This window comes from Ischnura elegans, chromosome 6 (assembly GCF_921293095.1).
Source record: "Ischnura elegans chromosome 6, ioIscEleg1.1, whole genome shotgun sequence".
Taxonomy (NCBI): domain Eukaryota; kingdom Metazoa; phylum Arthropoda; class Insecta; order Odonata; family Coenagrionidae; genus Ischnura; species Ischnura elegans.
This window is the reverse complement of record NC_060251.1, coordinates 45,910,254-45,938,251: the sequence shown is the minus strand read 5'-3', so window position 1 is coordinate 45,938,251 and position 27,998 is coordinate 45,910,254. Positions and strand designations below refer to the sequence as shown.

The 27,998-nt window shown below is 35.4% G+C and overlaps 1 protein-coding gene across 1 annotated transcript; it reads left to right on the top strand.

Annotated features, from left to right (window-relative positions):
- LOC124160606 (kelch-like protein 18) lies at positions 1-21,804 on the top strand. Its single transcript, XM_046536492.1, has 10 exons — positions 1-318; positions 406-536; positions 678-818; positions 907-1,105; positions 6,392-6,552; positions 8,445-8,581; positions 11,592-11,814; positions 12,276-12,666; positions 15,780-15,949; positions 17,257-21,804. The coding sequence occupies exons 1-10, from the start codon at positions 208-210 to the stop codon at positions 17,465-17,467; spliced, it is 1,875 nt and encodes a 624-aa protein (XP_046392448.1). The 5' UTR covers positions 1-207; the 3' UTR covers positions 17,468-21,804.
- Positions 21,805-27,998: the final 6,194 nt, after the last annotated feature.

The following is a 27,998-nucleotide window of genomic DNA, read 5'->3' as shown; positions in this document are numbered from 1 at the left end:
TGCCGTTTCTGCCATTCTGCCTTCCGATGTAATTGCTTGCCTTTGAACGCGCTTGATTTTGTCAACCAATCGTAGGGAGAGTGTTTATTTGTATTCTACGCTCTTGATGACCATTACATCTGCTAAGAAGAAAATAGAAAGGGTAATGTCAGTCGCCTGATGATTTTAATTGTTTGCGTGTAGCAACTGGTGGTCGCCAGATCGAAAATGGACGGGAATTCGCCTGTGGTATTCACACAGACTTCCCATTTTGCTGCCAGTTTCCCTATTATGGAAGAAATTAGGCGGCAGGGTAAACTTTGTGATATAACTTTAAAGGTCTGTTAACTTGATTATCTTGATCTCTATGTCTGGACTCCTAAGCTGGTGGCTTTATTCTTTCATTTCATTAATCTACTACATTAGGTTGGGGATCATTCATTCAGTGCTCATAGAATTGTCCTGGCTGCTGCCGTACCATATTTTCATGCCATGTTTACGACCGATATGGTTGAATGCCATCAAAAAGATATAACTATGAAGGGAATCGATGCTATGTAAGTTTTGAATGTTACTCTAAACCTGTTGTTTCTTACCTCCAATGACACACTTGTTAATTATGTCACGATCTAATGAATACCTGTGTTCATATCTGAGGAAAATTATGGGCTAATAGTACCTTATTTTATATTTTTCAGTGCGTTGGAAGCGTTGATAAATTTTGTTTATAGTGGGAGAATTGCCATAGATCACTTAAACGTGCAATCTCTTATGGTTGGGGCATCCTTCTTGCAGCTCACAGAAGTGAGAGATGCCTGCGCGGATTTCCTTAGTAAAAGGTATGAGCAGTTTACATATGCCATAAACTTGGAAAATGACCATATTTTATAGTTCTCTCAATTTTCATGACAATATTCATATTTGCAGGTTACACCCTCAAAATGTTTTGGGAATCAAATCTTTCGCGGATGCCTTGCTAAGCTTCGGATTGGTTAGAGCCGCAGATGATTTTATCCACGAACATTTTTCAGATGTTTCCAAGGGAGATGAGTTTTTATCCTTAGAACCAAATGCCTTAATAGAGCTAATCAAACGAGATGACCTTCGTGTATCCTCAGAGGAGCAGGTATTATTTAATTTTGGATCTCTTATGCCGCATGTTATTTTTCTTATGTATGCTAATCTTAGTGTATCGACAATGAATATAAATTCAGAACAAATAGTGGGACATGTATAACACCATTTTCTGAAGCCTGGCTCATGGGGAACTGCAAGCGAAAAAGGCGAACTATAATTGAGCATAAGGAATGGGACATCCATCAAACACTATGCATCGGGCCCGATTAGCTGAAAGCGAATCACACCCAGGGCTCCTCCAGGGCATATTATCACTACCTATTAGTTGAGTAAAACTCGATAGTCCTCAATGGGCACATTCTGAAACACTTTTTCAAATTCATTATGGCAGTATGGTTGCCAAATTTTAAATGATTAATGATAGTTTTTAGCTCACATTCATTTCCTTCAATTCTTTTTTCTTTCATTTATATGTATTACGCATGAATGTGCTAACACAAGTAAAAAATATCTCCTAAACTACTCGGATGATTGCATACTTATATTCATTTCTGTTTTTTCCGATGATAAATTGCTTGCTCTATACATTATGCAGGATAGTTTTCTCTTCCCTGCAGATATAAAATATGAATGTTTAATTTTGATGCATATTTCATATTTTCTTGTTCAATCGAGGATACAAAACTTAATCACATTCTCATCAAACCTTAATAACAGCTGTGGGTTTTCTCCAAACTAATCAAATCAGCACGAGAGAGGTTTTACACAGGGCCAATTTTTGGCAGAGGGAGTGCATCATGTGAATGTTTATGCCCTGCATAGTTGGGAAAAAAATATGTTAAACAGTTAAATGCATTACTATCTTTGGTATAAATTTCATTTTGGGATGGCTTTGGGAACAGGAGTAAAGAAATTATTGAATGATGAGTGAAAATAATATCCCCTATGAAAAATTTGTACACAAATTCTAAGCAGGCTGTGTACAATGTACACATTTTACATACATTTATATGCTGTTGTATATAAAAGCATACATGAGTACATTGTATACAATATACTCAATATCCATTCAGGATGTACAATGTCATTTTACATACATTTGCATAAAAATGAACACATTGTATATGTATACAGTGTGTGTCCATAAAATATATACAATGTACACATTTTACAATACATATACAGTAGTGTATATTGTATACAAAGTATATATTGTACACAAATTGTGTTAATTCAAATTTGTGTACAATATACACATTTTTTTATACCATCTGTGCATCCACACTGTAACCTGGAAATCCTTTGTACATTGTGTACAAATTGTACACTAAATTTTCATTTGACATTGTATGCTCTTTATGTAGAAAACATCCATCACACAAGTTCAAAATTGTCTAGCTCTCTCTCTTTCTGTAAGTGCACTACTAGTCTGGTAAGCAAGGTCAGTCTTGCTCAAGCTTCTGTGGTGTTCACGTGTTTTTCAAGGGACTAGTGCACTGTATGTATTATACACACACTATGTATTTGTTCTTTTCATCAGAATGTAAGATTATTTCTGGATGGGTGTAGGTTAAACAAGCTAATGGAAGACCACATTATTAATTTGTCCACTTACAACCATTATCTGGCAAATATGATGTGCAATCCACCCCAAGTGAAGTGTTGGTTCCAACAATGTTCTGAATGTGCAGGATCTAATTATGTGAAGACAATATTGGAAAAAGTACTAGAAGAAAATGCCATGGAAAATATTACCTTCAAACAGTGGATAACATCACAAATATGCACTCTTCAGACATTTGTCAAGTACACTGAAGAATTCATAGAGTTTTTCATTTCTAAATTATTGCAATTACAAACACACTTTCATTGCTGTTCAGCAATCATCATATTTGAAGATCCTGAAAGACGACTTGCAGATGGGAGAAATTATAGTGTTGTGTGATTTTGCTGAAAATTATTCATTCATACTACAAGATGAGGTGCAGGGTTTCCACTGGAATAATTCCCAAGCAACAATACATCCATTTGCCATCTACTACAGAGAAATGCCTGCAGGGAAATTGGCATGTACAAATTTAGTAGTTATTTCAGACTGTTTGCAGCAAAATACTATAGCTGTACATACATTTCAAAAGCATCTTTTTAAATTTCTTAAACAGTAAATGCAAAATGTAACAAAGGTATATTATTTCTCAGATGGGTGTGCAGGCCAATACAAAAACAGGAAAAACTTTTCAAACCTGGTACAACACAAAGTTTACTTTGGGATTCCAGCTGATAGGCACTTCTTTGCCACATATCATGGCAAGAACTCATGTGATGGGTTGGGTGGAACTCTGAAGAGGCTAGTAGCTAGGGCAAGCTTACAACGTATCCATAATGATCAAATTATGACTCCAAGACAATTGTTTGTCTGGGTAACTGACAATAGTAAGAATATGAACTTCGTTTATGTGTGTCAAAAAGAAATAATGGAAAATGGGAGGATGCTACACACTGGACATGAAAAAGTGAGACCAATGTCTGAAGCTCAAACATTTCATACTTTCATTCCAGGAACAAGGAATGAATTACCTAATAATGAAGAAGTTTTCCACAGACACAACCAGTGAAGTACATGAAAAAAATATTCCACAAGAAACAGTCTCTTGAAGAAATTAAAGGTTTTATGACTTGAGTCCACAGTGATGTGTGGTGGTTAGGTTTTGTCGTGAGTGTGAATGTAGCCTCACAGGAAGTTTTGGTCAGTTTCTTACATCCCAAAGGGCCATCTCCATCATGTGTGTATCCTCACCAGCCAGATATTCTTAAATTCCAAGTGAACAAGTTCTTGCTAAGGTCGATCCATTTATTGCAACTGGGTGAAATTACACATTAACAGCTTTGGACACTCTTGAGTTCAGAAAAAGCACTTAAAAGGAGGAGGCACTAACTAGTTTTTGATTAGATATCTTCCTGGGTGTATATAGAGCATTAAATTTTATTCTTCTATAAGGTAATTTCTATACATAAATGCTAAGTTTTTACATTCAAGGTGAAGTATGATGTTTTCACGATTTTTTTACTCCTGTTCCCAAAGCCATCCCAAAATGAAATTTATACCTAAGATAGAATGCATTTAACTGTTTAACATATTTTTTTCCCAATAAAATTTAAGATACATTTTTTTAGATACTCAAGGTCAAAGGTCACAAGGTGTGACCTCGGAATAAAAAAATCGGTGTCTTAAAATCTAATATTTTTACATAAACTATGTTTCTTTAGCTTTAAAATGAGACCAACAGGCAGTTTCTACCACAATTATTAGCTAAGTTATGATTTATTTTTTAGAGCATGCGAGGGAAAATTTTGCATTTTTTGTCATGTTTGCAACCCTGCTGTATGAATACCGTGTATAGCTGAGGATTAAAATTTTGTGTATGAGTCCAATTTCATGTGCTTTAACTTACTACTAAATTTCAAGCAAATCTGAGACGGTCGGGTTGAAAAGTCCACTTTTCTGTGATGATTTGGCATGGAATGACCCATGCACTCATTCTGTTATTTGAGAGTGCTTCACGGGAGCCTTCTCCACAAGAATGTGATCTTATTTGTGGTGAAACCATGATTGTACTTGTATTCCTACTGTCCCATATAAGACCTGGTTTCGATAACCTTGCATACGTGGCTGCTTGGTCACGGAGACAGAAAAGCGGTTTGCACAAATGTTTCAAAACCACTGTGTGACGTCGGAAATTACACTGTGAAATGCAGTAATTCTAGAGATATTGCGACTGATTTTATTTTTTTATTAGGATCGTAGAAAACATTGAATGAGAGTGAAAGTCATGCACTGATAATCTGCAACATGGATATGCCACTGGCAGATGATCAGGAGTCTGCTGTACCTCAGAACAAATGAAACTTAAAGCCTTCAAGATCCGTGGGGCATCCATGGGGTTCATATTTTTCATACAAAAAGGGTTAAACTTATCAAATTTTAGCAAATGGATATTAACTTTATTTACTTAGATCATTTAGAGTCTAGGAAAACGCAATTATTTTACATACTGATAAAAAGGGCCGGCCTGCTATGCATACTGTATAGGCCCTTGGGATGGTTTTGAGGATTTGTCTTAGGAAGCTTGAGAGAGGTCAAGTTTGGGTTGAAAAGTATACTGGGGATATGAATCAGTGTTGATTGATTTCAACCACCTAAGTTTTACTATAATAATCTGGCAATTCAAATAAATATTTGCAACATATTGCAACAATGTGCAAGCTCAATTTATGGATGTTCACATTAAAGAGAACCTGAGGAATTTTTTCGTTTTAGATCCATGTCATCCCCATATTATCCTCATAAATGGATTTTTTAAAAAGTAGTTAGTCACTTACTTCAGAATGTCAGCTGATACACGATCACGGTCCAACAGCAAGGTGTCAGAGAACTTAACTTAATTTTCGAGACTTTTTAGGTTATTTACATAGTTTTCAGATTGCTTGATTTTATGTAATCCTGTTAAAAAAAAGTAAACCAAATGGGGCAGAAAATTTATAAACTCGACGCTAATGTGACAACATAGTCGAACCCTCCCTACCCCCACTATGCAGGGCATAAACATTCGCATGATGCACTCCCTCTGCCAAAAATTGGCCCTGTGTAAAACCTCTCTCGTGCTGATTTGATTAGTTTGGAGAAAACCCACAGCTGTTATTAAGGTTTGATAAGAATGTGATTAAGTTTTGTATCCTCGATTGAACAAGAAAATATGAAATATGCATCGACATTAAACATTCATATTTTATATCTGCAGGGAAGAGAAAACTATCCTGCATAATATATAGAGCAAGCAATTTGTCATCGGAAAAAACAGAAATGAATATGAGTATGCAACCATCCGAGTGGGTTTAGGTGCAATTTTTTACTTATGTTAGCACATTCATACGTAATACATATAAATGAAAGAAAAAAGAATTGAAGGAAATGAATGTGAGCTAAAAACTATCATTAATCATTCAAAATTTCTTTTCACCTTCTATTCTAATGGAATACATTCTTAGGAAAAGTCAGCATTTTGGCCCAGGTTGCTGAACAAAACTGCTTTATTAATTGAGTGTATCTATTTGATACAATGTTTGTAAAGGTTAAGTTTTTTTTCTTCTCGTTCGTTGAAATAAAATAAAAGTTAGTTTAAAAAAAATGAAGCTGTCACCATTGAACAATGCACTGCTTGACTTTGCAATTCCATCTCATTTGCTTGACCAAGACCTAATGAAGAATGTCACTGTTGTAATGTGTGTGTCATATTAAGTCCTAGAATACTAAATGTTTACAATTATTTCTGTTTAGGTTTTTGAAGCTGTTATGAGTTGGGTTAAGAAAGACCCAGAGACCAGGAGTTCTTCCCTTCCTTCCCTCTTAGTCCATGTGCGTCTACCATTGTTATCTCCACGTTACTTGGCTGACCATGTGGCTAAGGAAGACTTAATACGGAGAAGTCATGAATGCAGGTGAGTCTTTACATTTCAGCTATTTTTTCTTGGTTCTTATCTATTCTCTGATTACATGTGATGACTGCAATGTATGAGATTAGAGGTCAAGATTTATTTATGGATGTATAAAATCGTATCTGGCTCAATTTTGTGGAAGTTCTTTATATCCATGATAAAAAGAAGAACACAATGGTAATTTCCACACTTTAAATATGTCACAACTCAGCAACCGACCATGGTTTCAACACGTAAGTGTCATTTTCAAGGTGAAAATGATCCTTGTCATCCTTGAAATTGACACTTACGTGTTGAAACCATGGTCGTTTGCTGAGTTGTGACATATTAAAAGTGAGGAAATTACCATTGTGTTCTTCTTTTTATCATGGTTATTTATGGATGATGAGAAAATTCCCTAATCCCTGTTGAATTTTCTTAGATTGATAGCTAATTGAAAAATTCTAGGTCATACTTTATATAGAGTGTACTTCTAATGACCTCAAATACATATTTCTTTTTGACGATCTTGTGAGCTTTTTACCAAAATTATGCTCCAGGTCTTATTGAAACCATGCCAACTTACTGGGGAACAATAATATGTAATGGTGTACCTGAGTCCACGTATTATGGGTTTTCATGAAGTAATTTTGGCCCCATGTATAGCAAAAATTTATCCAGTGCATCTGTAACCACTTGCAATCTATGCAAGAATCATGATTAAAGATCAAAATTTTGATCATAGAAATTGTATTATGCAATGGTGACAGTTAGGCTGGGACTAAATTAAAGTAAATGCAACTTAATTGAACTCATTTTGTGGGTGCCAGTGCTAGAAGTAGCCTACTTTCATGTGTGCAAATTTTGTTTAAATTTCAATTCTTTGTGGGGCTTTAGCCAAGGTCTTCACTAATTACATATGTACTCAATTCTTTTGTGGATTCACCAAAGCATCTTCCATAGTTAAGAATTCATATTATCTAACCTCAGTAATTGACAATTATTGATACATATGATCAATCATATCCGGTGTTGGATCCAGAGAGGGGTTAAGAAGGCTATAGCCCCCCCTTGGGTTTCCAATTTTTATGGTCACTTAAAATAGTGATTTTGTTCGGACCTCCTCTACTGCTTGGAGGTTATCCCCGAGACCCTCCTCCTAACCTCCTCCTTATCCGTATCCTGGATCCACCATTGATCATATCAGAAGTGTTTGCATGTTCATTTATTACACTCTAAAGAATGAAACACAGTTGTCGAGGGCACTAACGGTATATGGTATAGTATGACTAAAGATGTTGACATTATCTGTAATGAAAGCTGAAATTCTACCCCTGTGGCAATTGTATATAAATTGTGCATTTACATCACAATATTGAAGTTAATATATGAAGGCTACTTAAGTATGGTAAGTTGCTTAAGTACAATTATTGAGATAAATAAGCTTTCTCTAGTTGAAATGTTCTTGTTTTCACAAGAAAGCTTGGAAAACTTTGGGTAATGTTTACACTGTCACCTGATGTAAACAAAAGCTGCCATCTCTGCATGGTATGGTACCCCACACTATCCAATCAACATTAAAAGCTTTCACTGATTGTCAACTATTCAGCATCTTAACTCCCAATTTAAGATGAATGAAGATAATAATTATATGTATATATGCGGTTTTATGATGCATTGTATGTGATGCATGATATAGTTTTTGGCATAATTTCTTTTATTTATTTATTCTTAGTATATACATATGTTTCTTTTGTATGTATTCATATAGGTGGAAAGGAATTCTTTCAATGCAACTTTATGTCATGTTGAGCAGTTTTGCCTTAACTTAAAATGTTATTCATATTTTTTTTATCAATGTTTGAAGAGTTGATTGTGGAAAGGGTCTGGTTTTTATCCAATTCTAACACTTTCAGGGACCTGGTTGATGAGGCTAGGGATTATCACCTTATGCCAGAGAGGAGGTCATTGGTGAAAGAAGCTCGTACCCACCCACGTTGTGGAAGCCCATTTATAGATCACATATTTGCCGTGGGTGGCCTCACAAAATCTGGTAATTTTAGACTTAAAGCTTGACTCTTCAGAATACCTTCATATTTATTATAACTCAAATCCTTCATCAGGTACTTCATCCTACAACTTTCATAGTGCATATTTTTTTAAATTTCAATGTTTATTGTATTTATAGTTAATTATTGGCATATCCATCATCCACGGTGCCATTATTTTGTAGTGCAATAAAGAAATTTACTTATTTAATTGTGTTGAGCATGATAATAAAATGTGTAAATTATTCTATTCAGGAACTCTTGGCCTTACTAAATCAATACTATTTTACATTTTGATGGTACAATGCCTATAACTTACTAAAATGTGATTCATGTTGTATCCCATCCTCATTATAACTGGCTTTTACTTCACGTATTTTAGTGGCAAAGTCTATGATTAACTCTTTTGTCACCATGTTGCCATACAGTAAATGATATGTACAGTAAAACTTTGATTTTACACAGTTGGAGGGACCGAAATATGGGCACTGTGTAAAATCAAAGTGTGTAAAATCAAGTGTTGGTATTGAGGAGGAGTATAGTTTTCAGGATAACTCTTGAACATAATTTTTAGAAGGCCTAGTTATACACTTTTGTGTAGCTCTGATTTAAGCCAAAACCGGAACCAGAAAAAGTCTCATATGTGAGGTTTTAGGTAAAAAGAGCATGAAATCTTTTTCAATCACGTCAGATATGTTTCTTGGATTCAATTTCTCATTTGAGGGCAAGAAAATGAAGCCTAATAATCTGATTTACTCACAAGCAATACCACAGATGTTACCTTAAGACAAACAACGTTGCATTCCTGAACAATTTTTCCCATGGTTGAACAACATGGTTGAATTGCTAGCATTTCTGGCACTAAGATTACTTCTGTTACCCAGGAGAAATTCTGGAATGGTGATACTAATTGCTCGCAGAGCAGCTAATTTTCGAAAATATTCTCATTAAAAGCAGTTTTCAGGAAATCTGTTTAACCATCTGCAGACAAACAAAGATTGGAGATTGAAGAAATGAGGTATCTGAGGATAGTCATCCAGATTAACCCCATTAACAGGGAGCAAAATTTTGCTAATACATCACAAAGGCTTTACACCCTGTGGGCCTGGGTTCAAGTCCTGGCAGTAGCAGAAACTTATCAGAGTGTAATGTGGAGGGCACTACCAGTGCACCACTCTGTCCAACAGATGGGACGTTAAGTCCTGGTCCCTTTAGAGCCTATCATTACAACCTGGCTAATGCCAACATAGGGTTCCTATCCCCCCAGTCCTTACTTTATGGCGCTAATGACCCCAGCTGTCGGTTACTTCCTTCCAAATAGCATACCATAGATAATACGGAGCACTCGGGACCCGGGATATTCTGAAATTTTAGATTTTTCCGGTGTATGGATCACATTTTTTAAGTGAGCCATTTAAATAACCACGCAACTACCGTCATGCGGCCAGTGAAAAATAAAAAAATGATTAATAGTTCGAAACAATTTTCCCTCTTTATAATTTTTACGCATTAAAAAAGCATTTTCCAATTAAATTTTAGCATTAGTAGATTAAATCTACCGGGTATAGCTTCTTTGTCGGCATTCTTCCGCGAATTCAGCGCCGGGACCTTCGACTTACTAGCCGTGTGACTCATCTTCACGTAATATTTTGCTTCCCCATGTCTGATAACAACACCGGAAACTCTTTGTATTTCGATTTAATGGTGCTAAGCCATTCCTGAGTTTAAAGGGACTGCCATATCACTCACGTCTTGAATTTGACTTTAATGATTACATGATGATTGACGACGCGACTTATTCTCCGAGGGCATTAACTCCCGTTCAGTTAAAAATAAACCCTTGCCACCTAGCGGAGTTAAGCTAATAGCTATAAAGTTCCGATCATGTTTCATTAAAACCCACTGACAATGAGATACAAATTGAGTCAGTTCTGATGAGTGCGCCGCACAAGCAACTTTCCCTCGCCTCCATTCGTCCCGCATATGCGGTGTTAGCCCGCGGAATGAGACAACGCATGCTGCTTTTACCATCGTGTTGAATCACCATCGACTTACGTCCATACTAGAAGTACTTCTATCTTTTTTGGATCTCCTTGGAAGCCAAAATTTTGGCACGGGAGGATTTTTTACGGCTCATTTCGCCGTTATATTTCGCTGGGGCGACGGAAAACATAGCGTTGGCAAAATTCTAGAAAACCTTCCGTTAGGGATGGATATTACGTAGTTCATAATTCTGGATTAATGACCATCTACTATTATTACAATAAATATATAATAAACAGTGTCCATCAATAAGTCGAATAATAAACGAAAGATGATAATGTTTATATCTCCGGCTATCATCTGTCTTAATCAAAAGTAGTTCCGCATACACGGCGATTGCCGTATGTTTTAGGTTTCGATATCCTTCTACGGCAAATTTGAACTAAGAGCGATATTAGAGTTCGTAAAGGAGCCTGAAATATTACTGAGAGGGCGCATGGGGAAGCAATTATTAGATTGGCGATGTTTTTAGTTTCACGCACACAGCACGACTCCATTTCAACCGTTCCTGTATTAATTTTTGCAACTCATTGAGATGAATAAATAACCTAACTTCATATTGCTCCAGTCGGAATTTTCAAAACAAGTCGAAAGACAAATGCGTAAAATCAAGATTAGCGACCTCTGTGGGGATGGGGCTCTGCTGTGCAAAATCAAAAAACTGTGTAAAATCAAGAAAAGATGTAAAATTGAAGTTTCACCATTGCAACTCCCTATGCTTTCCGGCCGGACTTGAGTGTCGCTGCGTAAAAACGAGACTTGATGTAAAATTGAAGTGCGTAAAATTGAAGTTTTACTGTATATGTAATTGGTATGTAATGAAATGGTTAATAATAATAATGAGAACTTAGTGCACTAATAAAAAGCTCTTCATTGCAAATACTATTTGATAACACTGTTATGGGGATGTGATTGTATTGCTAAGCCATCTACATATTTTCTTCAGTCTTCTTATTTATTTTTTTTTTGCAGGTGATTCATTGAGTACAGTTGAATCATATGACCCAACTGTTGGCCGATGGTCCATGAGTGTTCCCATGAGAATGCTAAGGAGCCGAGTAGGTGTTGGAGTGATGCGTGGTCAGTTGTATGCTTTTGGAGGTTATAATGGATCTGTGAGGTTGTCTACTGTTGAGGCCTTCAACCCAGTTGAGTCCAGATGGAAGAGAGTTCCTTCTATGCATTGCAAACGAAGGTTAATACCTTATGCCAAAACATTTATTTTATATATGTTCTCAATTCACTGATTTTTTCCTCTTCCACAACATTGCCTAGCTCAGTGGTGGCGGGGTTAAGTCCTTGCCTGCCTAACCAGTGGTCATGGGTTCGAGTCCTGCCTGAGCATGGATGTTTTTAAATGTGTTGTCCAATTATATTAAAATGATCGTAATTGGGGGTACCTCTGATCATTACAGACATTATTTTTATACCCCATAAATTATGCAATTATATACCTTATTTGTTGACGGAAAAAATTTGTTTTTCTTTAGTGACTTTAAACTGAATCTTCATCTGGAAACGCACTATGATTCAACATACTTAGTAATTCATGTAATGATTTGTCCTCTGGAATGGATAATATGTTAAATTTAGGGTCCATTGCAATGCATTCCAAACTATTCTCCAGGTTGACTTTACCTTTGATACCATTCGCAGTGCTGTAGGTGCTGCCTCCTTGGATGACAGGCTGTACGTGTGTGGCGGATATGATGGCATTGCCTCCCTCAACAGTGTTGAGTGCTACAAGCTGGAGGACGTGGAAGAAGGTGTGAAGCGACCCACGGATAACACTGCAGTTTCGGCAAGGGTTGGTGGGAACTCAGGGAGGCGAAGTGGCAGGCGGCGTCGGGAAGGGGAGGTAGATGAGGTGCTGCGTTTGTGGCAAGCGGATGACGGGGGTTTGGAGGAGGATGAGGGAGAAGAAGAGGATGGCGTGTGGGAAGCTGTTGCGCTCATGAGCAAACACCGTAGTGCCGGCGGTGTGGTTGCATTCCAGGGCCACATCTATGCCTTAGGTGGCCATGATGGACTCTCTATCTTTGATTCGGTGAGAAGAATAATTTTGAGTCCCTATCATTTCACAGTACAATTAGTCCCAGTAGTGGATACAGAAAAAAACTCAAGGGAAGGCACAAAAGATATCTTGAGCTACTTCTACTTTTATCGTAATGAAAATTAATCAAGTTTTATAGAGTTTTATATAACATATACAATACAATGCCATCTTATGATATAACGAGTCGATGGGCGCTTGAATTCATCAAGCGGGTAATTAGGGGGGTTTGAACATATTTGTGTTACCTGTGTTCAAGTATTGGGTGCATAAGTTGCTAAAAAAAAGCGAAAAAAAAAACACTCAAAATGTCATTGAAATGGGCCAAATGGGCGAACAACTCGCTCATTCGCCCTCAACAATACTTAAAGTCGTCTTAGTTACCACGAAGATATGAACGTTAGGAGAACGTTTTTAACTTAATATTTACGTAATGGAGAGAAATTTAAATTTAATGACGGATGTACTTGTGAAATATAGCCGATTTTCGTATTTAAGCCCTTACCCTAGGATTATAGCACCTCCATTTTTTGTTATGAGCGTTTGAACGCACCAAACTGAATCAAATTAAAAACATCATTTTTAGAAAATAAATGCACAGAGACTAAATCTGAAATGACTATCGGAATTAATATGTCTCGAATAATGAAGTAATGTTCGGATGTCACTGACGACGTATGTCTATTAATGCTGTCACCTTTTTATATCTGAGGAAGGTTTAAACAACGAAACGAATTGATCACAATAAATATATGAATACAGTTAAGAAACTTGAATTGGAGAAAGAACCAAAGAATGCTTAACTGACCCCGTAGATGTTAAATTCTATTGATAATAGCAGTTCGACATATTTTATAATGATACAATTGTGGTTCGGCAATATTAGGAAATGGTGCATGCACACTAACCTCCACATCCTATCCGCCACTGGTAAGTCCTCTGCTTAGGAACTTTCAGAAATACGAACATTCAATAAATTGAAGCGTGCCCGAAATTTCAAATTTGGTGTCTTTGAGGTTGGCTGGCACAATGCAGAGTGGCATAGAGGAGCTCTCTTGTTGGGGCCAGTCTAAACAAATTACAGTGCAACCTCGATTTAACGACACCCCACGGTGCACTAATAAACACTCGCTATAGCGAATTGTCGCTTTACCTGAGGTGGAGCAAATAATAGCCAATATACCTGTTGCGAACAGATATACAGGAACAGGAGTGGTGCGGCGACAGATAAACATCTATCCGATAAACGTAAGCATAAATCCAGACGAAAGGCGATGTTTTTTTGCATCACTAAATTCCCTTACTCAAATAACGACTAACTATTCAAACAATTTATGAGCGCCGCACTGAATAAAAATCATGCAAAGCATTGTTTTTTTCAATCATTATTTATCGAACGAGAGTTTACCACATAAATTTGAGACTGAGCACTACATTAACTTCATTTCTAACAGATCGCTAGCAGTTACAGAGGTTAAGGAGTCTTGATGAAAGTCTTCCAGCGGTGAAACCCTCGCTATGGCGAGAGCCAACACCGAAAGGGTCTCGTAAAAACGAATTTTTTAACACGCTTATTATAGGGTCAATTGACGGTGCATCGGCTATCTCTCGTAATAACGGGGGTGTCGCTATAGCCCATACTCGCTTTAACGAGGTTCCACTGTATCAATTACACTGTTTTGAAGTCGGGAACTATTCAGCAGTTCACACGGTTTTCTTTCCTGCTGCGGTCAGTGAAATTTTTTCAGCTTCAGCCTCGTTGCAGGTGCAGCAAGATAAGTTCGTCACCATCATGAGTTAAAGCAAAAATGTAATTCAGTGTTGCATTCTGTGGGGTAACTACACTTTTCATTGTGTTGTATAGGTTTTTCTACGTACAAAGGAATTCAACTTTTGAACGAGGTCTGGGAATGCATTTTGTTCATATGTCGAGGGTGTTAGCGATAATTTTGTCTGTTTTAGCGTATAATCCTGACTTAAGGTTTGTCAGGGGTGATAAAATTGCTTACAATAAATGTGTAAAAATGAGGACTTACTATATTTTTTGTTTTAAGGTCTGTAACTATTAGAAAAGTTTTCTTTTGCTGAAAAATATAATATTAGGTCAAGTAAAGGTGTTGCATGCAACACGCAATTTTTCATCAATTTAAAAGTGTTTTTCCCAACAAAGGTTGGGAAAACCTTTTGCAGAAAATAGCTTGAACTTTCACAGATAATAAATAGGAAGTATAATTAAACATGACGAGCAATTTTTGGATATTGAAGAGAATTATAATATCAATCAGCTTAAAAACATGCCTGTTAGACTAGGCCTAAAATAACATGATAATATCTTGTTTTAACTTATTAGGCAATTGCTTTTGTGCTAAAAGTGCCCAATGTCAATGCATGCAAATTTTTTCCATGGTAAACAAACCCTATGTCAAGCCCACGGCTCTGCTATCTTCTTAATTCTCGGATAAGGGGGTTGAAGAGGAAAAAGTAAGGTATGCAGGATGAAGGAGTTTTGAAGTGGATAGTGAAGGGAAAAGGAAATATGTACTACACCTTTTGCAAGAGCCATGCTCTCTTCTGCAGGCTCTCAGGGGAAACTATCACTCAAAGGATGATGTGAGAATAATTGTCTGGGGGAGGGGTACAAAAGTGAGAAAGATTCTGGGAGGACTGAAGATAACAAAGTTGCTGGGAAGCAATACAGTGTTGTAATTAAGTGGAATCCAGTAGATGTAAAGAAGGGGAGGAGGAGTGTTAAAACATTGAGAATGTAGCTCAGGGAAAAGTATTTTATTCCTAGAAAACTGTTGAGCAGACATTAAAATGGAGTGAATTTTGTCCCTAAAGCTAAATGCCTGTAAAATTGTGCATTACCCCTAAGAATGATGTTATTTCCTCAAATCAGGAAAATTGAATGTTATTGTATTAATGCTCCTTGAGCGACCTCTAAATGTCAAACAATCGGGCTCAAATTTTTTGGATATTCATTCTTTACCCTATGGCATACTTTAAGAGGTAGAAATAAAAAGTAAAAAAAAATATAAAATTAGAACATGCTACAGTACATCCTACATCCCTGTCAAATACCATAATGCTTCCAAATGTTATTTCAGGTGGAGAGGTATGATCCATTACGAGGTCAGTGGAAGTCTGTGTCCCCAATGTCTTCTCGAAGGTGTCGATTGGGGGCTGCGGCTCTCAATGGAAGGGTTTATGCTTGTGGAGGCTATGGAGGGTCGACGTTCTTGTCATCTGTGGAGGCTTATGATCCACGTTCAGACAGGTGAGTTTCTCCTTTTAAGTTAAGAGAGAAAACTGATCCATGACACAGTTCAGTAATCATGGTACACGAGTGTCTTTTCATGCTATCTGCATTTCTTTGAAACTCTTAGCAATAAACTCCCATGGCAAACGAAGTAAGACAAATACTATGTGGAGCCTTGAGTTTGTAGATATCGGAAACCAATTGTTATTTGTATTGGTCAAGGAATTTGTCTCTACGATTTGCCACAATACAGCATATTTTTATAGGCTTAAGATCCTTCTTGCACCTCTCTTATGAACTGATGAGATTGCCTTTGCGCAGAGCCAGGTAATTTAAACTTTATACTTTGAGTTTTTTTATGAAATAGCACGGAAAGCAATATGTAAAGGTGAGTAGGAGATTTGAGGAGCTTAATCCATTCACTGAGAGCTTTAATGAGAGCCTGATGTAGGAAGCGATTTTCTGGGGATTGTGAGACATTTTAGCCTGACCTTCCAGAGTATGATCTTCATGATAATACATCTTGTGCAAAGGGTTTCTTGTTGAGAGGCTGTGATTGATCATAGCTATGGAATTGCCTTTTCCCATAATCGAACGCAATAATTTAGTCTGTCACAAAGACAGATTTTAATTTGTTATGGCCATTGGAATGATTTTGAATATAGCCTTATTTCATGCCTTTGAAAGCTGGGATTCTCAGACTTATATCAAGTATGTATATGGTTAATAAAAATACCGTAAGTTGGGGCGAGTTCGGACACTTTTTTATGTATAATAATTATTCCTGCATCGAAATATTTGCTGATAGTCATGAAAATCAAAATTAATAATATATTAACCTTTGAAAACTTCATGCTAAAAATAAATTGATGTAGTTTTATTTTTACCTACGAAAAATATTCAATAACCTTATTCAAACACGCCTCACGGAGTGGGGCGAGTTCGGACACCCGCAAGATAATGACGTTTTCGTTCATAGTAATCATTTTTGTGACAATAGCAGATCATTTATTCATTAAAACGTCTTCTTATATCAATAATAATAACAATGAATAAATATTTTCCTTATGTTACAGGACTTAAAACTAGAGATGTGCGAATAGTATCCGTGAATACTCGAATACCTCAAATACTAGAAAGTATTCGATATTCGAGGTTTCGAATAGTTATGCGAAAAGTACCGCCTCGAATACCTCAAATACTTTGAAATTTTTTTTTTTCCCCCCCCCTTAACTTTTATCATGGGCATTTTTGGAAAAAAAGGGGGGACTATATTCAGACATATAACGGTATCTTGATATTAAATTCTACTATTTTTTTCATAGGTGGAGTGCAGTTAAACCCATGAATGTAACACGTTCAAGAGTTGCCCTGGTTTCTGGTGGGGGCTGCTTATGGGCTGTCGGTGGTTATGATGGTGCTGCAAATTTGTCAACAATGGAAACATATGATCCACGTGCAAATGAATGGACATTTGCTGCTTCTATGTGTGCACATGAAGGTGGTGTTGGAGTGGGAATTCTTCCAATGTCATGAACTAATTTTATACATATTTTAAATAAGTCTGGTGACAAATCATTTTAAACCAATTTATAATTACGAGAGAAACTCATTTTTTGCGATAGCTAGTGAGCCCAGAAGTCAGTCATTAGTTAATAATTCATCCCTTGCCTACCACTTTGAATTAGACTATGAGTAAAGCATTGGTGACAGTTATTCAGCTGTAAATGTTGGCTTAAATTGCGTGGTATGATGGGTTTAACTTGTCCGTATCATTTATGTATATTAGGTAAGTTCCAAGTTTTTAAGCCCAAGTGATCTTACTAACATGTAATCGAAGATCTTCTTATTCTAGCCATGCATTGTATGTCTGAATTAAGGTTGGTTGATACTAGCTTTCAGTTTGAACTTGTGCCAAAGAATATTTAATTTTCATTATTAGATTTTGTAGATTATGTCCCTTGTGCTATTAGTTTTATATCTAATTAAAATGCGACTGCAAATCGAATTCATGTCGAAAGACAAGTCATAAGGGTAATTAATGGACAGAGTAATTTTTAGTTTTTGACTGAGTGTCTAATTATTTTTATTTTCATGATATGTATAGTGTTTTTCTTACCATTTCATTTCATTTTCCAATTAAGTACCCATTAGTCCAAAAATATCTTTTGGCATTGAACTCTGCCTAAAGACAAGAATTGCTTATTTCAAGTTTGGGTCAATAGCATATTATCGATAGCATCAATTAATGTCTAATTATACATTTTACCATAAGATATTCTGGATATAGCATTGCATATTATTTCATGAAAAGTTACCGTTGATTGATCTTGATGGAGAGAATTTTATAATGACCTTTAGATATAATTTAAATTTGACATTTTACATATTTATTTAATATCCCTCTCAAGTTGCTAGCAACTGCCATACTGTGGCAACACTTGCAAAAAAGAAAAATTCACTGAATGGCTTCAATTATTATTTGCTTGGTGGCGAAATCATTTAATTCTTTAACAGGTACTGTTATTGAGTGCTCATGAATTGCATTGTAACAGGAGATAGCAATGCAGTCAAAGTATTTCCTAAGTTTATAGTAGAACCCTAATTAGATGTTTTTCAAGCAACCAAAGTTTGAAAACTTCGCAAGAACGCAAGGGAAAGCTTTTAAAATTTTATGGGTCTCCAGCTTTTGCCACTCTAACTCAAAAAGAACCTATAATCTTGACTAAGAAACCATTCTTTCATACTGAATTAGATCTATCTACACTGCTAGATCTGTTACAGTAACAGAATTATCATTAGATATTGGAATTGCACTGTAGTAAATGGTTTGCAATTCACAAGATTTGAAACCTATTGCAATTTAAAAGATCAAATGAGAAATTTGGACTACTTCTTCCTCTTGAATAGAAAAAAAACATCCCCACCCACTTTCAAGGTATCACTTAATGAAATCAAAATTCATGTTAAAATCTTCCAAAACTTTTTATACAGGTAGAACTTTATAGAAATACATACATCGTTAGGATATCGTCTTTTGAGACTTTTTAGCCAGGAAAACGTATTAAATGGGAATTTATCATCCAGGGAAAATTAATATATAACTTATGTATATGTTTTAATTTTGGGCTTAAAAATCAAACGTCCGGGAACTTCTTATCAGGGTTCTACTGGAATTTGAAAATATGTACCACTATTTTTGTCACTTCTTTTGATTTTTAATGTTATGATGCAGTTGAATAACTATTTTAATTTTTGATGTTATGATGGTTTAAAACAGTTACTGAACTGAAGTAGTTATGATTTACAAAATGTTTGACTTCAGCTTCAACACTTGGGTAGGAAAATAATATTTTTTAATAAAATGATCCGACCGAGGTGAGCTGAGTTCCCAAGTATTTAATGTGAGGCTTGTGTGTAACATTACCATGAGAGATTTAACATTAGTGTGGTAAGGCAAATTTGCACTCCGATGGATTTTGGCACTATAGTTCGTAGCCTTGCCTCTCACTGTCACCTTATTCAGATCACAATCTTCCTTGGTGCTATGCACCTTTTTACCACTCAGGAGTTGGTTTAGCAAGGAAATTTGGTGGGGGAGGGTGCTTGGGACCACCCACCTTCTAGTTTGTAACTCTACTGCTAGAGGGAGTGCTTTTCCCCATCAATGTTTTTAAAATAACTGAATGTAAATGATACCAATTTCTAATAGCATTTTTGAATAATGCTGGAATGCTTTATTTTTTCAAAATTTTCTGCCTCTCTTCCTCAAGTTACCCCATGTTATTTTTTGTGTCACTTTTCACTAAGCACTGTTCATTGTGTAAAAAATAATAATTACCATAGAGATTCAATAGTGACAGTAGGAGTTGTTACTCTGAGATGGAAGTAGAGGTACATATTGAGCCTCTTGATTCTTGAAGTTTTTCAGATATTTTTTTTTCTTAACTTGTTTTATGGTAATATGTACCAATATTTCCATGGAGTAAAAGGTTTCGATTTTTTTGGTTAATATTTAGCTGGACTATTTTTTTTTGTTGGCATTTTGTGATTTTGCCATTTTCTTTCCTCAGGACTGAGTTCTTTTATTTGCTCTACACAATTTCTTGTGAAATTGATCCATCAAAACATGGTCAGATGAACAATGAAACATCTTCTCAGTCTCAAAAAGTTTGTTTTATCATCTTTTTCATTTTTCATCTTGTTATGTTGAGTTTCAAAGCTATGTATCTATGCAGCCAATTCAGATTCCCTGGTTGCACAATAATTCACAATATTTATTTACATTAACTTCGTCTGTCTCGTCTCTCGTTTAAGTTGTTTTTCTAATGTCCTTTAGCTAAGAATCTCATAGCCAGAGTCAGTTCCTACTTCATGCTGCATTGTGGCTGAAATTTTTTTGCAATTTCTGAGGATGGAATCTATGTTTCACAAACTGAATAAAATTCTCCTTATGCGTGTTTGAAGTACCGGAGTATGATTTACTCTTAGATGTTTTTTCCATTGCTCTATTCATAGAAAACAATTCTGTACATTTGGTGCACAATAACATTCTCAGCTTGTCAGAACAAGTTTCTACTACTTTTCCTCCATGATGATGAAACTGTCAATTAATCATGCCACTAGCTCAAAAGGCAGGAAATTTTCATTCGATTTTAAAATTTTTCCGAGCATTCTTTGATTTGATTGTGCAGGTGTGGATTTGATAAAAAATTGAAGGATCTTCCATTTTTATCGGTCATTCATGTATTTTTGTAACATTTCAAGGTAATAAAGCTGAAGGGAAATAAGATGTTGCTAGGAAACAAGCATACTCCCTTTCTCTGTTAGTATGCTTTTCAAGTGGTAGTGGTATTCTTAGTTTTTGGTTGCTATAATAAGGTAGTCTCCATTGTCTTTTCTGTTGCCTCCTAACCTTTGAACTGGTTCCCTAAATTACTCCAAGTAAGAGTGAGTTAAATTCTTACTATATTTTTCATTCCATATGCAAATTAATTTCTACATTCTAATGAATTTTTATAAATATCGAATAATTGTTCCTGACATGATGATCAGTTTTAGTCTTACCATGCAAAACTTAAAATATGCCTTCATGTGCAGCTAATTTTTTGTAGAGGAATCTTAAAGTATTTTTTTAAGAGGAGAGGAAAGAGCATATAAAACACTGGTTCAAACTTGTACTTATCAACCTGTTCAAAGGTTATATTGTATTCCAACATCGACTATTTGGTCATTAGATTGCCATTTTTTTTAACATTCCCCCTTATTAATGATTGACAAAATATTATTTATGAATGTACCATTGTGGTTAACTCATTACTATGAAATGCTTTTGCCATTATAGTTGGTGAAATCATTTCTCTTACTCTGAGTTAAATCATTATCTTTTTGTCAATTGGCAGATAGTGATTGTTGATGAAATCTGTGATACTAAAAATACATGATCTTTGAAGTAAGTGTTTGTATCGGATTAATAAGAGGTAGCCTTGTTTTAAGTGCCATGGCTTATATTTACAGGTTTTAATATCTAATCTGTTCCTTTATCTCAAAGAATGCATTTAGTTTTAGAAGTAATGTAGAAATGAGTTGTTGTGCTCAAAAATGTTTCCAACTGTCTTAAATAGGATTTTATTTTAGATTTTTTGACAAAATGTATGATATTAATGTTTAGAGCCAGTTGTGTAAATTATTTCCTTTTCATGTTTGCCCAAGAAAGGAACAACCTTCCTTTTATGAGATGTTGTTGAAATTTCATTGAGCATTAGGTCTTGTTATTTGTAATGTGAAAGCTTCATTAAAGTTACATTTAATTCATAACCTCCAGATTGCCTGTACAAATATTAATTTTGAAATAAATTTTATTATTAAACCAACATGAATTGCTTGTCATACATACCTACTATCACATGTAATGATAACTTGGACATTTCGTCTTAAAATAGTGGTACATATATATTTATTGAAATCCTTAACGCTTATATGGAACGAAAATGAAAGTGGCATGTGTCTGTACGAGGTCGAACTGATCAAAATTTTAACACTTGCAGAAGTTCTTTAAAAAGAGTGATGGTGGCCCATTTTGACATATCTTTAGGATTTTATCAGTGAAGAATGAGTCATGAAAAATTAAATGCTAGTTTTTAAATTAGAAATTTCACAATAGAAAATTATTAAAATAGATGGTCATAAATGTATCCCCTGCATATGAACCTCACTGAAAATTTTTCCGGCTTAGGCCTTGAAAAGAGTTCACCTCTATAGCACAGTTAAAATGCATGAATTGCAATGTAAGCCATTGCATTCATTGTAATTTATATTTCTAGACATGTCACCATATCATAAAATATTTGTGACCAAAGAGAACAAGGAGGGAATTATTTTCAATAATGTACATTATACCATTTTGTGTGAAGAATAATTAGTATTTCAGTGAAATAAATTCAATTGATTTTTTTAGAAAGAATATGAAGTTCAGAAAAATAATAATTCACGACGTTCTGATGTAAAACTTTCTTATACATATTAACTTTTGAAATGCATCTTTAGATGCAGAAACTGAATTGGCTAAATCAACTGTTTCAATCCAGTATGCCATGAAGCTTGTAGGCCCATTCAGTCACAGTCCTTACGCATGGTGAACCAACATTATACTCAAAGGTGGCCATTACTGTAATCCACGTGGGTAAGATAAGAGAACTTAACAAGAATATATCCTTCCAAAAAACAACTGAACACCTAAGAACCAAAGAAAACCTAATAAGGAGCCTTTTCCCACATATGCTCAGGGATGTCTACTTATAAAAAATATTGAGGGGGCTCATACCGGGGCCTTGCCCCGAGAAATTTATAAATAGGGAGTTTTAAATTTTTTTAACATTTTATAAGAGTCATGTGATCAACATTAGAACTCTGAAAACTCAACTCTCAATAACTCGACACTCCAGGGAAAATTGACTAGCCTGAGACACCTTTTCCTCCCCCCATAACAAATTTTTGAGGGGGCTCAGGGCCTATGGAGTCGGTGCCACTGCATATGTTCATTCAATCCATAGGGATATGAAAATTACAAGACCTTATATATTCTAGTTGGAAATTGATGAGAACCTAAGATTAACGTCATTCCTCAATCAGTTTGATAAATAAATCAAAGCTTCATTTCGTTGAACTTCTTTTTAAAATTATTAGGAAGAAAATCTTGGGTTCAAATCGTTCACAATTATTTCACAACATACTTATACAGTAAAACCTCTTTATATCGTAACGGTGGGGACCAAAATTTGGGCATTTTGATGTATGGAGGTTCACTATAGAGGTTTTAGTGATAGGCACCATTTTTTCATATCATTCAGAAACGAAAGGCACTACTGTCTATAAAACCATTATATGTATGTGTTTAAGCAAACATGCATGGATTAGTGAACATATATTTATTACCTATATACATAATAATTACAGAAAGCGTGTGCTATCACATGATTTTTACGACGATTTGAGAGAAAATTATGAGATCTCTCTTAATTCAACAGTCATTTAAAATGATTAGGATAGTTAGATAGCTTTGTTCTTATTTACTGTTAGGTATGCTCTCATATGGAACAAAATGGCCACAACTAATGATTAACGTGAAAATTACAGCATATTAAAGGTATATAAGAAAATAATAATAAGGGTGAAACATTAATCACTGAAAATGCCATTCCATGTACATAATCGCGGCTGCATTAATGGTGTCTTGTTGTCTCGGTTTGATTTTGAAGAGGTAGTTAGGCCGTCTCGGGGGTATCTCCTTGGTATGATAAGTGGAGGTTTTACGATATAAAGAGGTTCACTACAAAGAGGTTTGCCTATAAATTTTCATGTAAATCTGACGGGACCGTAGGGATGGTATGATGTATGGAGGTTAATGATGTAAGAGGTTCACTACATAGAGGTTTTACTGTAATATTTTTGGTAAAAAATCAAAATATTGAGTAATATGTTCCAAGTCACACCTTATAACATAGGCCACCATTAAATAAAACCACCTCATCATGACAGAAATTGGTACAAACATATATGTACAGTGATTACACTTAACACTTTGAGTGCCGGCTGCTAAATTTAAAGCCCTACTGAAAAATCCAGCCATTTTTACTATATTCGTACATTTTTCAAAACATTAGCATCAAAAATATATTTATATCGATGTGCATTTCAATAAAAATGGACTTTGCTCTTCTTTATGAATGAGTTGAATAAAATTTACAGCTAATTTTTAAATATATAATTTAACAATGAAAACCTACTGTTTTTGAAAAATAAAAAAGTTGCAACATATGATGAACCGCCATAATATGCATAATAATTTTTTTAATATGCTCAATTTGAACTATTTAACCCTTTTGAGACGGCGGAGTTTTCGTCTTAGCATCACTGCTGTACTGAGCCCCAAGAGACTCTTCTTTCTCGTGGTATGGAGCATTTTTGGAGGGCATTCGTTAAGAAGGGTCTCGCTGAACCTTTTTCGACCCCTCCACGCAGGGACTTCGAATTATCTTGGACTCCGAGAGTAGTTGTGCTCCCTCCTTTCCGGGTTTACGACCATACCTGCGGCATTGGTTCGTGGTAAACTTATTTATTGCTTATATGTATTTAGCAAATGGATAATAGTTGCTTGCACGTAAATTACAGACTTTCAATTGAATTTCTCATGTTGAATGAAATAAAATAACTATGTTTTATTCCAAACTTTATTTTAAATCGTACAACCGGTTTCAATTTTTTTTCATTCAACATGAAGCAATTCCACAAAGTAATGCCTGAGACCGTGTCTTATCTGAATTTCTCATTTTTATCTGAGCATTGTCAAATTTGAAACGAAGTTCTAAGGCCATTATTAATGCATTTAACGCAGCAACAATTTCCATGTTGATTTTTATACCTAACTCGAAATATAAGTTAATATTTATCATAGAATTTCGTTTAAAAATTGTAAACACTGCTCAAACGACAAATAATTCAATTCTTAGTTTATTTTTCTTGCGAAATGAACAAATATTTATTTCGAAAATTGACTATAAATAATTGTAAAAAATAAATAACCGCTGTCCCTTACCACTGAGAGGGGTTATAAAAGACCAAGGGTCCCGGTACCTGCTCCCGGATTCCGAGGGTTAATCCTAAACCCCGAAGCGTTGGGTCCCGAGACAAAGACGTCGTAAACCCACGACCGTCCTAAAAGGGGGAGAGCTAGAAAACGTATATATACAGCTTTCGTTCTCCTGGCCGGGAAAATCTCACACGTATATATATGCCCGTCGTCTCCCGGGTCAGAAAACGTCCACACGTATATATACGTGTACAGTAGGGAAAAGGTTAAAGCATGGAAATCGTAAAAAAGCATTGTTCCAAGCAAAGCATTAAAAATCCTGGATGACAAAAAGGGTCAATGCACCCTCAACGAATGGTCCATTGGCCCAAAGAATTTTCACACTAAGTGGCCTAAGATGAGGATGCCGGTAGCTACGGAGGACTTTTCGTCCTCAAGACATAATGCGAACTCTTTTTCCTTCGAGCAGTTGATTTTTGAAAAAACAGAACCACTAAGCAGTAAACTGGAAAAATACCACGGGCGAAATATTACGGCTTCACGCATACAAAGCAAATTAAATGGAAAGACGTAATATTACGTCCATGGCAATCTTCAGAAGGATTAGCAGGACGTAATATTAAGTCCATGGCACGCAAAGTGTTCAACACCAAAGTATTTCTATATCAAGTTATTGCCACACATTTTTCCATTAGTCTTTCATGAAAAAAGGCAAAGGAACAAAGTCCAGTGAGGGCAAAGAGGTTCGATTGACTCCTCTCAATGTTCTCTCTCTGGGCTCACAATTAAGCAGCATAACATTCAATTGATTAAAAGCAAAAATTGATTCTTGATGGATAAAAGCATCATGGTTATTAATGATAACAGAATGTTAATTAAATGGTACGATAAATATGATAAGTGTGAGACTATTCAATTATGTAAGTATGTATAAATATATTTAATTAAGGTAACGAAAGTTATCCATGAAACAGAATAGTTGAACGAAATGGTTTTGAAATGCGCCTCTTGTGACCTAAGATTACAAAAAATGCAATATGTTATAGGCTACCTACCATGGCTCAATTAGTTATTTACTATTAAATTAATTCTCCTTAAGCCCTAATTCTCCAGGTAGCATGAAATTATGGTTGCACATTTGTATGATGATTAATTATATGTTTGCTACTCTGTGAGCCATTTCATTTGCTTCTCGTGCCTTGAAAAAGTTGTCATTGTATCCATGAATCCATAAAAATAAGATATTATTAAAAGAAAAGGCATTAGCAAACTCATGGTTTTTTATTGCAGGACCTGTCCTTAAGGCCACTATACATGGTGAATGATCACGTGTTCGTTCTCAGAATCATGCAAGCAAAATAGAACATGTTCTAATTTTCACAAAATGATCATGCGCATTAAGGTTCATTCACGATTGTTCTGTTATACATGGTGAATATAATCACTCGCTGTGTACAGCAGCCTTTACACATTCATGACTATTTTAAAGTGAATAATGGGACTGTTCCCATGGCTTTTCTCTGTGATTACGTAGAATTACGTAAATTTTATTTTTTTTTGCCACCAAAATATTTCATTCCGGGAATATTAAGTGATACCCATGTGTAAATATCCACGATAAGTGGATCCACAAACGTATGGCAGACATCCACATTCACTTCAAGTGGATCCACATTTGTATTGTGGACATCCACTATAAGCCATGTGGGTATCCTCATGTAGTAGTGGATATCCACAATATTTAATGGATATCCACTAAAATTTGAAGTGGAATTTTACCCATGGGTATTCACGGGTTTATTTTGGAGATCTTAGCAGCAGATAAAGACTTCCTGAAAAAATCAAGACTTCATCCAACAGGAATGGAGTTTTGCGTGTAAACAAAAATCACCATGCAAGTATGCAACAGCATTGTAGGGGTCACTCTCAAATTTCAACTGCCCATTATTCATTGACTACTGACACTTAAGAGGCTAAAATGCTAAGTAATCTCTATTTATATCAAAATAAATATCCATAGCAAGTTTCATGAAAATTGGAGTTGATGGGTTACATTTGGTTAAAGTTTTCATTAATTTGAAATTGTCTAACCAGAAAATGATTGCAGAGCTTTTACTATCTGTAGTACTGGAAGAGAAAGCTCATTTTGATAATCAAGAAAGAGAGACTCCATTCACGGGCATTTTTTAGAAATTTTTAATGTACTTACTGTGACATTTTGCCCGTTCTTTTTGAAGAACTAATCATTTTAACAGAGAACATGGCCCTTATATAAGGACCATGACAGAGAAGATATTTTAGAGGAAGTACTTACTTAAGACAGAACTAAGCAAAAGAAGAATAGAAGAGGGGAAAATGTGAGTAGGGTATTCTATAAAAGAAAGAATAGGGGATTTTTAGGAGACGTTGGCTCAGGAAATGATTGGTGGATAATAAAAAAATGTAATCAAATGATGGTAAATCTAGGCTCATCTGTAATCTGCATTATTCATCATGGACTTTACGAAAGTCATTATAGCACCAGAAATATCTCTTCTGATTAAAGGTTGACATTCCTAATTGAATACTATGAAACGCTTGCATGATTACTTGAAAAAAAAATGGACTATCGACCACTTCTACAGTTTTCTTTATCAGAGATGAAAATTTTAATGGAAATACCAAAATACCACACATGGAAGTATGGCTATTTCTTGAAATTTATTTACCATCGCGAAAGAAGAATCTGCAAGTCGATACAAAAAATTCCTTCCACTTTCCCCATCAAAAGTATCAAAGGCGACGACATATTGTGGAAAATGTAAAAACAGGCATCGATTTTATATTTTTCATAATTTTTCCTTTAATAAAATATGGCTACTTAACATTTTACATTCTTCTTTGCATAAGAAGGAATTATCAGCAAAAATGAAATAAATCAGGTAAGAACCATCCTTGAAAAGGGATACAGGAATCACTTTCAAAAATGATACATTCAGG